At 37.4% G+C, this 16,498-nt stretch overlaps 1 protein-coding gene across 2 annotated transcripts in view; it reads left to right on the top strand.

The window, feature by feature from the left end:
* Positions 1-16,498, top strand: part of VPS45 (vacuolar protein sorting 45 homolog) — a 43,063-nt gene that overhangs the window by 20,755 nt on the left and 5,810 nt on the right. For both annotated transcript variants that reach the window (XM_080648711.1, XM_080648710.1), the window contains exon 14: positions 5,374-5,505. In XM_080648711.1, coding sequence (XP_080504837.1) covers positions 5,374-5,505 — 132 coding nt within the window. The remainder of the gene's footprint in view (positions 1-5,373; positions 5,506-16,498) is intronic.

Below are 16,498 nucleotides of genomic sequence, written 5' to 3' on the forward strand. Positions count from 1 at the left end.
TATAAATTCACCAGCTACCCCTGAAATATTACTTCTTTTGGAATAAAGAAACCAATGTTTTGGAACAACCCAAATACTTACATTCTGTCCTTTAGTATCAGACTAGTTTGCCTATGCCATTTAAGGTTCAGTTCCATGGCATCTAACATTTGGAGTTTCAAACATTAAAGCCAAAAATAGATTTGCTGCTTGATTGCCAGCCAGAGCAGGTGGTTACTATTTTTGGTCAGGACTGAACTTTGCCAAATGTGGCCAGCATACAAACTGAGACCTCATTAACAAAGGCCATTTGTCACAAAGAAGAAAAGGATGGCTTTCTTTTGGGGTATTAACTGAAGGAAGCAATTAATTGTCATTTTAATCCAGTGGTCTGTTTGTTTAAATAAAGACAAAACTTGTCCAAAAACAACTTATTTATTCCACCCTGGATTTTTAAATATATACAAATTCTACCTAGTTATAAATTATATTTTTGTGTATTTTTTTTATTGGGACCACATGTTATAAAGAACCTAATATGTGTAGCTGAATCCTATTAGATGGGTTGATGTGAGAATTGTTACTGTTGGTATAAGGCTTCTATAATTTCAGCTACTCATAATCTCAGAGCCTTGGAAGAATAGTGTTTTATAAATATAATTAATTTCTGGAAGGAGAAAAATGTTTTGAGGTACTTAGGTGACTGTATTATATGATATATTTTTTCACTTCATTCTTTAAAAAAACCCTCTATAATTTGGTAACAGAAAAAAAAAACTTTTAAAATATCAAAGGTTGAGAGGCAGAACATCTGGGGTTAAATTCAGAGAGTACACTCATTCAGATAAAATAGCTAACAATCTTGGCATCAAGGTTCAGAAATGTCAGCTAAGTAGGAATAATCAGAACCAGCCCAAAGCTATTCACCTTCGTAGAGGCTTTTTGAAAAACAGCACAAAAAGGAAAGAAGAGAAAAACAGTATAACTGTATTAAATAGCCTTCTGATTGCTCTGATAAAAGTAAAAATCTTGATTTTCTTATGAATTTTATATCAGAATTACTGAACAAAAAAATAGCTATTTATTACTAAAGGGACACCATAGATCACCAGAGGAGTGTGTTGTATAAGATTAGATTGTGACAGGAAACCTTTCTAACCTGGGTGATTCATTTTTCCAACCAAAGCTCAAAATGCACATTTGTTGTCAGCATCTGTTAGCATTTGTCACAATTACATAAATACGTATATAGTTAATAATTCAATTGCTTCATCCTTTTCTATAATGACTATTTATTGGGTGTCTTCAATATGTGAAGAACTATTGTAGATGCTGGGGAAATAGAAGTGACAGAACAGACGGGTACCTGCCCTCAAGGAACTTACAGGAAGGAGATAGTAAACTAGTAAGCAAATAAAGGATATAACTGGAGTGAGATAAGTATTTGGGGTGGTGAACATACAATACAATATACAGATGATTTATTATGCAACCTATGTAATTTGATTAACCAATGTCATCTCAATAAATTCAATTTTTTAAAAGTTTATGTTTTTCTGCTTACCCATGAATAGAAGTAATGATTTCCAGAAATACTATATATGAAAAAAATTTTGTTTCGTTTTCTAGTAAGATGTAAGTTGGTTGGGTTCTCAAAGTGTCCTTGTTTATATACAGCATGAACTGGCTGCTGCTTTCTAATGTTGGCTGTGTGCATTAATTAATGCTTTTGGTTGCTATAGAGAATTACAGAGAACAGGAAGATGTGTACAAAGAATTGAACTTGCATATACCACTTAGCATCAGCCATCATAAAAATGTGTTGCTATATATTTTACTGTTGGCCTCATCAGAACATCTATCTTTAAAATTAATTGGGAGAGGGATGAAAAGGATAAATGTCAGGGATATTTTTAAATTTTTTTTCAGTGATGTCTTCCTGAAGCCAGCTAGAATGAGTAGTAGGAGGCTCAGGAAAACATTTATTAATATTTTCATAACCAAATGTGACAGTCATCTTTGTTAGGGACACAGTTGAGTCAAGCACTAAGAGTCTATCCCTATATCCAGATTTTGTCCTTACATTAAGATGACCTACAGCCCAGCCGGGTGTAGCTCAGCGGTTGAGCATCGACCCAGGAACCAAGAGGTCACCAGTTTGATTCCCGGTCAGGGCATATGCCCAGGTTTCTGGCTCGATCCCTAGTGGGGGGTGTGCAGCAGGCAGCCAATCAATGAGTCTCTCTCATCATTGATGTTTCTATCTCTCTCTCCCTCTCCCTTCCTCTCTGAAATCAATAAAAATATTTTTTCAAAAAATTAAAAAAAAAAGATAACCTACACCCACAGTTACCATCTGTAACATTTTTTCCCCTCTCTAGTCATGTGAAAATACTCTGGCACCCTGCAATGATCAGACTAAAGGAGAGTGTTCTCTGGCTGTGCTAGAAACACTCCTGAGTTTATTCCTTCCCAGTTCTTGCCCTTTTTTTCCATAAGAGCCAGATGTGCTCTTGAGGCAGGTGATGGGCAGAGGGCAGCTATAGAGAAGCAATGTCATTTCCCAGGATGATCCTTATTAGTCTGCTCAGCTGCTTTTTAAATAATTGACTTACCAGATCAGGAACTCAAAACAAAAGTGTTACTGTCTGCTTCCTCTCAACAGTCACTGTACCCCTGGCAGGGAAGAATTTCCCTCCCATCTTCCTAATGAAACAATCTGTGCAATTCATGAGTATTTATTCAAGATAAACTGTTCTTATCGTAACAGTTCTTAGTCTAGAGTTGTCCTTCAAGGTAATGAACACTGCATAGGGAATCTTTCTGTAAAAAAAAACCACTCATTTTCTGAAAATACAATTTTATTTTAGTTTTGAGAATTTTATTATTTCTTAAAACTGAAACTGTTTCCCCACCCTATTTTCCACCTAGGCTGACCCCTAGATATTTCAACACAAACCAAACTATTGGTAGAGTCCTCGATCTCCCTACTGGCACATTCTTGTAACATTGGATTTTTTCCCCCCACAGAACTCATCCTTTATCAGTTGTGACTGTTCTTGAGAGGCCATTAATTATTTCATTGGTACTTGTAGTACCAATGAAGTGGAAAGAATTAAAAATTTACTTCCTTAGAAATGTAATGTTAAAAAGAAATTGTGTAGTGCTCGCTTCGGCAGCACATATACTAAAAATTGGAACGATACAGAGAAGATTAGCATAGCCCCTGCACAAGGATGACACGCAAATTCGTGAAGCGTTCTGTATTTAAAAAAGAAAAGAAAAGGGGGAAAAAAGTATGTATAGCAATGAGGGTAATACTATGATAAAAGTTATAGGGTCTTGTGTTAGTTTTTAAAATTACAGCCAACTGTAATTTATTCAATCCCCTTTCTTAAGAAATATGTTCTACATCCTAACAAGAACTGAATTTGAGTATTAGCCATTCATATTCCTCTTGCCCTTCTGTAGAAATAGTAGTAAGAGTTGAAAACAACACATATTAGTTGGAAAAAAGAAGAGAACCTGTATTTTGCCTGAATATTCAGTCCCCAAATAATCGAGAGTTCATCATACTTGGTAGAAAAATATTCCCCTCATAATCATACAACTCTTCCTAAGCAGATGACCTTCCTCAGCAAGAAAAAAACTGGCCAGTAACTGGGGGCAAGGAATTGAAGAACAAAGCCTTGATAGTGTAGAACATTTTAGTTATTTGTGGGCAGTGGTGGTAATGTGTTCCTGTAAGTTTATGAAGAACCTCTGATGGGTAAAGCACCAGATTAATATTGGATTAATAACTTAGACTTGCCTGGCCGGCATGGCTCAGTGGTTGAGCATTGAACTATGAACCAGGAAGTCACAGTTCGATTCCAGTCAGGGCACATGCCTGGGTTGCAGGCTCAATCCCCATTGTGGGGTGTGCAGGAGGCAGCCAGTCAATGATTCTCTCTCATCATTGATGTTTCTATCTCTCCCTTCCTCTTTGATATCAATAAAAAAATATTTTAAAAAATAATTTACATGTAATGCTCATATCTACTTCTTTGAACTACTAGAGGAAATCACATAAATTATAGATCAGAGAAATTTAATTGCCATATATATGTGTATTTATATACAAACAGATAATATTTCTGAAAGGATACATAAGAGACAAGAAATAATGTTTGCCTCTAGGGAGAGACTGGGGTACAAGAGGACTAAAGTGAGAGGGAGCGTTTTAAATAGACACAGTATCTGATTCTCTTTCCAAGGAGTCCAACAGGAACTAATATTCTCTCAGTTAATTCCTTCAAGGTTTTGTGTTGTGTTTTTTTAGAGAGAATACAGAGAGATAAAACAGAACAAAAATGTATACAAACATGATTTATACTTTAATTAAAGATGTTTTTATTTAGTTTTGTGCTGTAACCTCCTAAATGGATGCCTCTGCTTGATGTAGTTTTAAATAATGTCCAGGAAGTGATTTAACAAAATTAACTCTTACTAAGGGTAAGTAATTGTATCTTCTTTTGATGGCATGAGAGAATAAAAACAAGGCAAACTTTAACAGTTTTAAAAATAATATGATCTCCTTCTCGTTGCCATCTACAGAAGGAGCTAAGAGGAGGACCTATCACTTTTGTTATGAAGCCATTTTGATAAAAATTGAAACACAGTAAAACTGCACAGAGCTGCCCAAACAAGGCTAGTGACTGAGCTGATGTGTCAGCATGTCCAGTTTCAAAACGACACTCACGGGCTTTTTGGTTTGTTTGTTTCCATGGTTTCTTGGTTTATCAAAGGATTGAGGAACAAAGACTTTAAAAAGAGGTGGAGTTCCTAGAAGCGTCATTCATTTCTGTGTCACATTCTTTTTTTACTCTCTAAATCCTAAATGTTTCTAGTTCCCATGTTATGGGACATCCAAATGTACCAGTAGTTTCCAAACCCTTTGAGGTCCTTGGACAGAGGCCATTGTAATGACACTGTATTAGATATTTGACAAAGGTCTTACACATGAAGAGAGAGGTGTAGTACAAGCATAAATCACTGCTATATTGATATCATGTCATAGTGAAGTACTCTGCAGCCTCTTGAATATAAAATAATATTTCTACATTTGGTTCCAACAAACACTATTGTGCTATTCTGAAATCCACAGCACAGAAATTATAAGACATCCGCTCATAAACCGAAAGCAAATCACGATTCAGCATTTCTTACTCTGTTTCCTGCCAATTTCAGATAATTAAAACTTTTTTTAGACCTTTCATTCTGTTCTGCTTTAATTATGCTTCCTCCACCAAAAAAGAAAGATTCAGAAATTAAAACTGTGTATATAATAGTAACAACAAATATTTGCCTCCCCCGCCCCTTGTCCTATGATATTAAATGTCTTCATTATTGCAGACCTCAGGATATCATTGTGTTTGTAATTGGAGGAGCCACCTATGAAGAAGCTCTAACAGTTTATAACCTGAACCGTACCACTCCTGGAGTGAGGATTGTCCTGGGAGGAACCACAGTGCACAACACAAAAAGGTAAGGGAACTGCTGAAGACCAAAATACATCATCCGTTCATAGAATAATTTAGAGTTTGTGTGAGATGAAAGATCTATACTCCATGAGGTTCATAAATCACTCAATTAGGTCAAAGACCTGAAGAGTAAGGACCTACCTGACTTGTTGACCATTTATGTTTCCTCTCTGTGTTCAGAGAAGGAGAAATCTAATTGCCACTTCGAAAATACCTAGACATAATGGTATTGAATTCTGTGAGTTTTTCTGTTGTATTAACTACATTCATCCAATAAGTATTTAGTAGGAAGAATACAAAGATGAATAAGATAAAGATCCTATCTCAAGTAAGTCATTATCTGTTAGGAAAGGAAAAAAAACATTAAAAAAATAATAAGAAAATAAGTGCCTGGAGAGTCAGATTAAAGAGCCCTGGATTCTCTGAGTGGCTAAAAGAAATTAGCAAGTGCTTCATGGAGAAGATGGTTTATAAGTTGAGCCTTGGGTAGAAAATGGAGAGCACATTCTAGGCAGAGTTAACTACATGAGCAAGTTGTAGAAAGCTGTCAGTAACATACATAGAGAAAGAACAGCAAGCAATCATATTTCTATTATGCTTTCTGTTTCTGGAGTTGGTTGTAAGATCAATATGCCCTATTCTGTTGGGAAAGTGGCTTTTAGTTGTATAGCCAAAAACATTAAGTATCTTCTTGTTAATCCTTAAGGTGTTATTGTACCATTTTATAAGAGGAGTGTGTGTTTTTTAATTGTTTTGTAAAAATGTTGACATTACCTTCTGAAGCAGCCACAACTTAGAAAGATAATGTCAAAACTAAGGTGATTTTTTTTATTTTTTAAAAAGATCCAGCCCTGGCCACGTGCCTTAGTTGGTTAGGGCATCATCCTATACACCAAAAGGTTATGTGTTCGATTCCCAGTCAGGACACATACCTAGGTTGGGGGTTCGATCCCTAGTCGGGGCACGTATGGGAGACAACCAATCAATGTTTCTCTCTCACATCGATGTTTCTCTCCCTTCCTCTCTCTCTCAAATCAATAAAATCAAAACAAAACAATAACCAAAAAACAAAACACGTATCCTCAGGTTATGATTAAAAAAGAAAGTTGAAAAAAAAAAAGAAGAAGAAGAAGAAAAGAAAGTTACCCAGCTAGTGTGGCTCAGTTGGTTGAGCATCATCCCCATGTACCAAGAGGTCACCAGTTCGATTCCTAGTCAGGGCACATGCCCAGGTTGCAGGCTCCGTCCCCAGTAGAGGGCCTGCAGAAGGCAGCCAATCAATGTTTCTCTCTCATGGATGTTTCTCTCTCTCCCTATCTCTAAAAAAAAAATCAATAAAAACTTTTTTTTTTTAAGTTTATGTCATGATTGTGGAAGGCCTTGAATTCCAGGCTGTGGAATTTCTACTTCTGTAGAAAATGAGGAATCATTGAAAGTTTAAGCAGTAAAATAATAAGAGGATCACAGTATTTTAGAAAGATTAATTTGGACGTTAAAGATAAGACAGATAGAGGAGGAAGAGTGGACTAGAGAACCACAGCATGAGAGTTGAATTTAATGATTGGGAACCTTGAGAGAGCCATACTGAGCCATGTATATTTGGATTCGTTGGGAATCATTAGAGGTATTTGTGTATTTTTTCACTTTGTATTATTATTTGACTTTTTAACATAATTTTCCCCTTTATTGTGGAAGTAATATATACTTATTCTGAAAATATTTTAACTCAGAAAGTATAAAATTCAGTAAAATTTGATAACTGTGCAAGGAAAGAAAAGAAGCTTATTACCTCCTTAGCAACATTCTTAATAAAATTGCCTTCTAAATAAAGAGAGGCAGTCAATATTTTCTTCTCTCTCTATAGCCATATAAAATGTAATACGAATTTTTTATTGCTTTTCCTTCTCCTTTGGTACATAATACAAAGAAATAAAAGATAGTAACTAATTATAGGGACTTCATTAAGGCATAACTTTCATGCTTTTTTGAAGGCAGAAATGGTGCCCTGAAAAAGGATCTGGTAATGGATTCAATAGTGTCCGCCCTAAGCAGTTAGTCCATTTCTCTCTGGGGTCCATGCAGGTTTGCAATGTGTATCACCTCCTGTCTCAGTATTTGCACTTCTTATGGAATTGCTTCTCTCCCTGGTTTTTTCATTTGTCTCATTAGTCATACTGGCCTAATATATCCTAAATTAAGGAGGAATAAGCCAGATTTCAATATATGACATGAATTCTGTAGCACCACAAATACTTTCACCAGCATCTATGTGGAAGAATCAGAAATCCTATTGCCTAGTTATGAGTTCTAGAATAGAGAAATATTTATTGAATGAATCAGAATAAAGTCAATAATCAACTTAGTCATTCTTCAAATGTTTACCTAGGCATTGGGATACCTCTGAATAAAATAAAGATCCTAACCCTCAGGAAGCTTACATTTTCATGCAAAGGGGAGAAATAAATAAGCAATAAACTTAAAAAAATAAGTAAACGTGATAGCAAGTCAGAAGGTGATAAAACCATGGGAGAAAAAAACAGCAGTGTAAAGGATGTGGGTAATGTATGGGGCAGTGGCAGTGATTCACACTACTCAGTATGGTGTTGGGAAAGGCCTCAGTGAGAAAAGATTTGAGCAAAGACTTGAAGGAGGAAGCCAAATGAATGGGAGAAAGAGTGTACCAGGCACAGCAGAGCTGTGTACCAAGGCAGGTTCGTGCAGTGTGTCCAAGGAGCCTGGAGAGTCTGGGGTGGAGTTAGCCAGAGCACAAGTAGAGGGAGATGCACTCAGAGGTAGCTGGGCCCGGTCGTGGAGGGCCCTGTAGATTTTGTGAGGACCAGTCTTCACTATGAGTTAAAGGGCATTGAAGGATGTGGGTCTTTTTAAACAGCTTTGTTGAGATATAATTCACCCCTTTAAAGTATACAATTCAGTGGTTTTTAGTATATTCACAAATATATGCAACCATCACCACAGTCAATTTTGGAACATTTTCATCACCTTCCCCCACCCAGCCCTAAGCAACCACAAATCTACTTTCTGCCTCTGTAGGTTTCTCTGCTTGGGACATTTCATATAAATGGAATCATATAACATAGTCTTTTGTGAGTGTCTCTTTAACTTAGTAAAATGTTTTCATGGTTCATCCATGTTGTAGCCTATATCAATACTGCATTTCTTTTTATGGCTGGATAATATTTCATTGTATGCATATACCATATTTTCTTTATCCATTTGTCAGTGATGGACTTTTGAGTTGTCTCCACCTTTTGGCTGTTAGGACTAATAAACATTTGTGTACAGTTTTTGTATGTATTGTAGAGTTTGGAGAAGAACCATGACAGCCTACTTACATTTTAGCAGGATCACACTGGCTATCAAAGCTAATATGAATTGAGAGAAGTATTACTTCTCTTAAATGTTCAAAATGAACCTGCATTATTGTAAAACATTTAAAAAAGCAAGTTCCTAGATGTATTTAAATGAACTGTACCCATTATTTATTCACCTACAGTAGACTGAGCGGTTACTCTAGTTGTGTTTCTGATGCACATGATCCTACCTTGCAAATAAATGAGCATCCTGGTTTGGGTTTTGAGCTAGCTTACCTATCACTTCACAAGTTAATCAATATTAAAGAGTTCTAGTCCCTGCTGGCAGCAGTTGACACGTTAAGTTAGCTGTGTGAGCTGAGAGGCCAAGAAACAGATCCATGTGGATGGAATTGTTCTCCCAGTAGAAGAAATCCCTCTGCCTTCTCGAAATCCAGGATAGACGTGGAGAAGAAAAGGGAGGCGAGGTGAATGTATTAGCCAACAGCGCTGCCGTTGCCTGAGCCCCACCTGAACTGTAGGTGAAGAGAGCATCAGTTGTCAGTGCTGTCAGTTCAGTGCTTCTTAAGACTTTTTTTTTAAAATTTCTTTATTGCCCTGGCCGGTTTGGCTCAGTGGATAGAGCGTCGGCCTGCGGACTGAGGGGTCCCAGGTTCGATTCTGGTCAGGGGCATGTACCTTGGTTGCAGACACATCCCCAGTAGGGGGTGTGCAGGAGGCGGCTGATCGATGTTTCTCTCTCATTGATGTTTCTGGCTATCTATCCCTCTCCCTTCCTCTCTGTAAAAAATCAATAAAATATATTTTTTAAAAAATTTCTTTATTGATTAAGGTATTACATATGTGTCCTTATCCTCCCATTACCCCCCCACCCCCCTCCACTCATGCCCTCACTCCCCTGTTGTCTGTGTTCATTTGACGAGGAGGATGGATCCTGCTAGATTTAGAAGGTGACTCCAGATCAGCAATCCTCTCACAACAGATTCCTTTCAGGCCAGTAATAATGACTATACATAGTAGGTTCTGTAATACTACTGGATTCAGTAAAACCCTCATTAGTTCAAAACCTGCACAATCATTAATGGTCCCATTTTTTTCAGTTATTTTCTCTCTTAAGTAGCAAAGGCAAATGAAGAAAAAGAGGCTTTCCCCCAAGTAATTCATGTTTATTTTATTTTAAAAATTCAACATAAAAGTTAAAACCACATAATACCACAACTCAAAGTTTACCGCTGTTACTATTTTGGCATATTTCCTCCTAATGTTTTTTCTTTACCTAAAGGTTTCTGAGTTTTGTTTCATGTTTTTGGCATAATTAGGATTTCAGTGTCTATACAGTTTTGTACTTGTTTTTCTCACTTTGAATTATATTGAGGACATTTCCCCATGTAATTAATAATTATTTAAAATAATCTTAATGGCTATATAATTTCATTTTAAGGATGTCTTTAACCATTTCTATTGAACACATGTTATTTACAATTCTGTTTAAGTAATGCTGCAAAAAAACATTTTGTATATTGATAAACCCTGTCCCATCTCTGATTATTTCCTTAAGACCGTGGTCGGCAAAGTCATTAGTCAACAGAGCCAAATATCAACAGTATAACGATTGAAATTTCTTTTGAGAGACAAATTTTTTAAACTTAAACTTCTAACGCCACTTCTTCGAAATAGACTCGCCCAGGCCGTGGTATTTTGTGGAAGAGCCACACTCATGTGGCTCGCGAGCCACAGTTTGCCGACCGCTGCCTTAAGATAAAATGTGCAGTGAGGCAGTCTCAGATATTGCTAGTAGATGTATAAATTGGTATAGTAACTCCTGGAAAGCAACCTGACACTATGTATTCAAAGATATGGGCTGGCTTCATGGCTCTTACTGCTGTTAAGGTTTTGTTAGTTTCTTGATTTTTAAGAAGCCCTGGCTCAGGTGATTGAGGAAGTGGTTAAATGACATGTAAACTTTTATCAGAATCATCAAATGATATACTTAAAATTGGTAAATTTTATTGTCTATGAATTATATATCCATAAAAAATTAAAAATTAAGCCCTAACTGGTTTGGCTCAGTGGATAGAGCGTCGGCCCTGCGGACTGAAGGGTCCCAGATTCGATTCCGGTCAAGGGCACATGCCCAGGTTGCAGGCTGGGTCCCCTAAGGGGACGTGCAGGAGGCAGCTGATTAATAATTCTCTCTCATCATTGATGTTTCTCTTTCTCCCTCTTCCTTCCTCTCTGAAATCAATAAAAATATATTTTAAAAAATTTTAAAAATCACTGTAGAACCAAGTGTAAAATATATAATAATTTTTTAAGTTGATAATGTTTTGGATAAATGGTCAAATCAAATATACTATTAAAATTAATTTTACGGCCCTGGCCAGTGCGGCTCAGTTGGTTGAGCGTCATGCAGTCACTGAAAGGTCACCAGTTCAATTTGGTCAGGGCACAAGCCCAGGTTGTGGGTTGATACTCTGAGCTGGTTGAGGCAAATGCAGGAGGCAACTGATCAATGTTTCTCTCTCTGTCTCCCTCCCTCCTCCCCTCCCTCTCCCTCTCCCTCCCCCCCCCCTCCTTCTCCTGGTTTCTCCCTCTCCCTTATTTCTTTCTCTCTCAAATCAATGAAAACATTTTTTAAAAATTAATTTTACATATTTTTACCTTTTAAATGTGGTTATTAAAATTACTTAGCAGCTCACATATGTGACTTGTTTTACATTTCTAATGGGTAGTGATTCTTTTTTTTTTTTTTTTTTCTTATCTAATGGGTAGTGATTCTTTAACCCATTCAATTTTGTTTAATTCTCATAGCAAGGTAAATATCTTTATTATTATCATCAACCTAATTTTTCAGATGAGGAAATTGAGGTATAGAGAAGTTAAGTACCTTGTCCAAAGATATAGAGCTAATAATTGGTAAAGCTGAAACTGAACTCAGACTGTCTGTTTCTAGTCTCTGGGTACCTAAGCACTGAGTTGAAATACTATTTTAGGAGAATTTATCTAGCTATGATTTTTTAGAAATCCCTTACTTATAAATGTTTTTATCAAGTGGCCAGTATGTGAAGCTTCCTGGCTACTGGGAAATACTGTAAATCAAAGTAGGAGAAAAATAGTACGAAAGTGAGGAATCATTTAGTTTTGTTTTAAGATTTTTGCCACCCAAAGATAATTAAGAATGAGATTTAAGACAGTGTTGCTCTTTGAGTAAAAATTAACTTGATTAACTAGTGGCAGCTGTTAGTTTCGTCACTACCTGAGATAATGCCTAAGTGTTACAATAGGCAATTCCTACAAAGTCAGTCACATTAATGTTTTTGTATAGAATACAGTTTAGGGTAAGAAAACACTTGGAATTTTGAATTTCTCTAAATAAATTTGAAGCTGGGTGGGGGCTGATTGATATTATCAACAGGTACTTATAGATTTCTACCTAAATAGGTAACATTAGAAACTTGGACCTTCTCCTGTAACCACGAGTTGGTAGGATCTCTGAATTATTTACAGAAAAATTGGGATCCTGTGACAGAATTTGCATTTCAAAGGAAGAGGAATCCAGAGGAGACTCTTCTTCACTTATGGGCATTTCAGGATCAGTCTTGAAACCGTTGGAACCATCACCATCTTTGTAGAAATTTGGGGGGTGTTGACTTTCCTCCTGTAACCAAAGTATTAGACATCATTGCAAGAGCTGTGATGAGTGCATCACCTTCACTGGCGAGCGTTTACTGAGTGCTGATTATATGTAAGGTTCTGTGCGAGGTGCTAGGAAGAGAAGACATTTTCTGTATCTGTAAGGATCAACGTCTAATGGGGAAATGGGTATATAAGTAAATAATCAGATGCTTCTGAAAATTTGAATTTAACCCACTCAAATATACATGTCCCCTTATTTTAATTTATTTGTGCACTGGAACATACAGTTTTTAATTAAAAATAGCTTGTTACAAAATCAATGCATAATCATAGTAGGGAAAAAAATTAAATACAGCTAAGCAAAAAAGATGATAAAAATATCCATGCTGCTGTCATCCCACCATAGGAAATGTCAAATCTTGATGTACAGCCTCTTAGACCTTTTTCTATTAATGTATACACACATATCTATACTAATAAAAGGGTAATATGCTAATTAGACCAGGTCAACCGGCCATCTTCTGGACGTCCAACTTCCTTCTGGACAAAGCCATGGTGGTGGGGGCCAAGGCAGAGAGGGCAGTTGGGGTGAAATCAGGCCGGCAGGGGAGGGTAGTTGGGGGCAACCAGGCCAGCAGGGGACAGCAGTTGGGGGTGAGATCAGACTGGCAGGGGAGGGCAGTTGGGGGCAAGATCAGGCTGGCAGGAGAGGGCATTTAGGGGTGATCAGGCAGGCAGGGGCAGTTGGGAACGAGATTAGGTCGCAGGGGAGAGCAGTTTGGGGGCAAGATCAGGCCATCAGGGGAGGGCAGTTAGGGGTGGTCAGGCAGGCAGAGGCAGTTAGGGGCGATCAGGCAGGTGAGCAGTTAGGAGCCAGCGGTCCCAGATTGCGAGAGGGATGTCCCCGATTGGAGAGGGTGCAGGCTGGGCTGAGGGAACCCTCCCCAGCCCCCCCCCTCTTACCCCCGTGCACGAATTTCGTGCACTGGGCCACTAGTCTTAATAAAAGGGAATATTCTATTCATGTACTTTCAATGAAAATACTTATATATGTCATGTTGAATAACTTAATAGTATTCTGTTGTCTGATTGTGCCACAATTTACTTAACCAATCCTCAGTTTGTTGTTCACTCAACAAATACTTATTGAGTACCTACTGTATTCCAAGAGCTATCTTCAGACTAGATATACCATAGTAAACAAATCAGATATTGTTCGATATTGTTTATAATTTTTCTCTTACAAACAGTGCTGTAATAAACATTATTTATATATATATTTATATATACTTTATACATATATTCAATTGTTCAGTTGTTCACTTGTCCAGTTGTTCACTTGGGATGATAATAATAATTGAGTATATTCTGTATTTTAGACAGTCTGCTGGCTTTGTTACATATTACCTCATTTAAACTTCATGATCCAAGAGGTGATATTGTTTTGATCCCAATTTTCAAATGAAGAAACTGGAATATGGAGAAATTCTGTAATTTGCCTGAAGTCATATAGCAAGGAAGTGCAATATGACTGGAATTCAAGCTAAAATTTGGCTGATCCCAGATTTCATGCACCACTAGCAATGTTGAGATGAAATTGCTGCAACACTTTGAAGATGCTGCATGACCAGTGTGCTAGTCAGAAAAGTTTTACCAGTTTATACCTTCACACCTTGCCCTTGCAACACTGAGGTTGGCTGCTCCTGATTCTTAACAACAACCTGAAATTTAAAAAATTATCAATTTGTATGGAAAAGGTTAGTTTTAAAAGTTTACTTCAACTCAAATGCAGAGAAAAAAACACCAGATAAACTGTGTGAAACTAAAAGAAGAGACCATGAACAAGAGAGTCAGAAACAAAGAAAAGAGAGTCAAAAAGGTAGATACTGTGGTTTCAAAGCAGCCTCCAGCTCCAGGTTGCAGGCCCTGTGACGCACTGACCTCCTCCTTCCCTTAGTTCAGTGACAGGCCCCCACCCCAACCGTCATTCCATCTAATACCCCTTTTCTTTCATTTAAGCTGGTTTAAATAGGGTTCTGTTTCTTGCAGCCAGAACGTTGCATTTTAGGAAAATGTTCTTATCTCTTAACAAGTTTGTAGGATATGCCTTTTGGTCTGAGAGACCCAATACAGCATTTGCATTTTTGTTTCAGGTTTTGTTGGGTTAAACAAAATTAAAAATGGAAGGAAGGAAAAGCTCCAAAGTGCTGGGTAGTGATACAAAAGTGGCTCATTTACTTTTTTTTCCCCTATATTATCTACATTCCTATGTTTTTTTATGATCACAAAAAATGTTCTACAGATTTTTAAGTCGACAATGTGATGCCACTGGGGTTATTAAGTAGTAAAGTATCGCGTTGATTACCCTCAGCACAGCCCTGAGTTGCTGTTCCTCTGCCAAAACTGTATTACCTTCCCCTACTGAATGATGCATCCGTCAGGACGTGTGCTCTTCCACTCGGGTTATCATGAGCACTTCTGGGCTCGAATAGGGTCTGTTATTTATAAATCACCTTTGGATACTCTAGTCTTCTCAGAGGCAGTGCAGCACAGCAGTTCAGAGCACGGGCTCCAGTTTTGCCATGTGTCTACGTGTATGACCTTAGGCAAGTTTTTGTGTGCCTCAGTTTTCTGTAAAATGGAGGGGATAATAGCTTCTACTGTGATGTTTGGATGGTCAATATATGAAAAATGCTTAGAGGAGAATCTGGCACAGGGTAAGCACTCAATAAGGCTACTTGCTGCTGCTGCTGCTGCCATTATTATTACATCTGGGGGAAATAAAGTACAAAAGATTGGCTCTTCATCATCAGTACCTGTGTCATCACCCATACTTCACTTTCACATAATTCAAGAGCAGAACTATATTGGCACCCTAAGTAGGAATATACTGGGGCAGTGGTAAAATTTGCTGTGAACATCGTCCAATTGCCAGATGATATTCATGATCTGTGAGGAGAAAAGTTTTTAGTAGCTCGATTTCCATTTGTGTTCACTTGTAACTTCCCCGTTGAGGCCCCCAGAGTCAGTGCCTCTATAATTCATAGACTTGCGTAGAGTCATTGGCATCCAAGGCTTTCTACAGTTAGGTAATTTGGAGCTTTGTTTCTTGAATTTTTTTTATGGTGGTAACCATTCTATTCCTGTAGTTGTGGTTGCTCTGACTAATTGACATGGTCTCAAATGTTTTCGGGGTGAGAAAGTAAATCTGTAGTTCTTTTTATTCTCAGACAATAATCTCCTTTCAGACATCTGTGTAACCAATAGTACAGGCAGTTTATACCCGAGGAATGAACCTTATGCCCTGTGGACTATGAGGGTAATCCTTCCTGCTCACATGATACCCAATAAATGTTATATGCACAATGCTGGGTACATGCAGAATCCTGTTAGTTGCTTTTTACCCCTGTTCTCAGTGGGAGAGGAAATAGGCCAAGGGCTGTATTTGTTTTGTTTTGCTTTGCTTTTTGTTTTTTCAGGCATCCAGTACTAAGGTGGGAAATGGGATGGAGCAGCTACATTTCCTAATAGGCAGTTACATTGTTTGTATGAAAGTGTCACAGGATAAAATAACCTCAGTGAAATTGTTTATAATCAAGGAACTGTTTTATATCTTAATCCAGGCACAAAATGAACATGATACATCTTTTGGAGTCTCCATTCTCCCCAATTAGTTGGGGAGATCTTCAGGGACAGAATTAAATAATTTAACTGATAAGTAACCTAAAATATGTTTATCTCAAAATTTAAAAGCTTCCTTTATAAAAAATAAAATAAAATTGTTTTTAAAACAAAATACCAGGCCACAAAGAAAGATGTAAGCTGTGAACCAATTTGGACTATACCCTCAGACTAATAAATTCACTCTCTTCTGTTGTTAGGGGGTTTTTAGGTGCAAAAATTTGAGCAGTGTTAATATATGCAAGTTAAATAAAATGTGTCCTAAATAGAAATAATTAATTCTGCCAGAGCACTCAGGAAATGCTTCACAGAGGAGATAGCGTTTGAGCTAGACCTTAAAGAATACAT

This window comes from Plecotus auritus (assembly GCF_963455305.1).
Source record: "Plecotus auritus genome assembly, chromosome: 12".
Classification (NCBI taxonomy): domain Eukaryota; kingdom Metazoa; phylum Chordata; class Mammalia; order Chiroptera; family Vespertilionidae; genus Plecotus; species Plecotus auritus.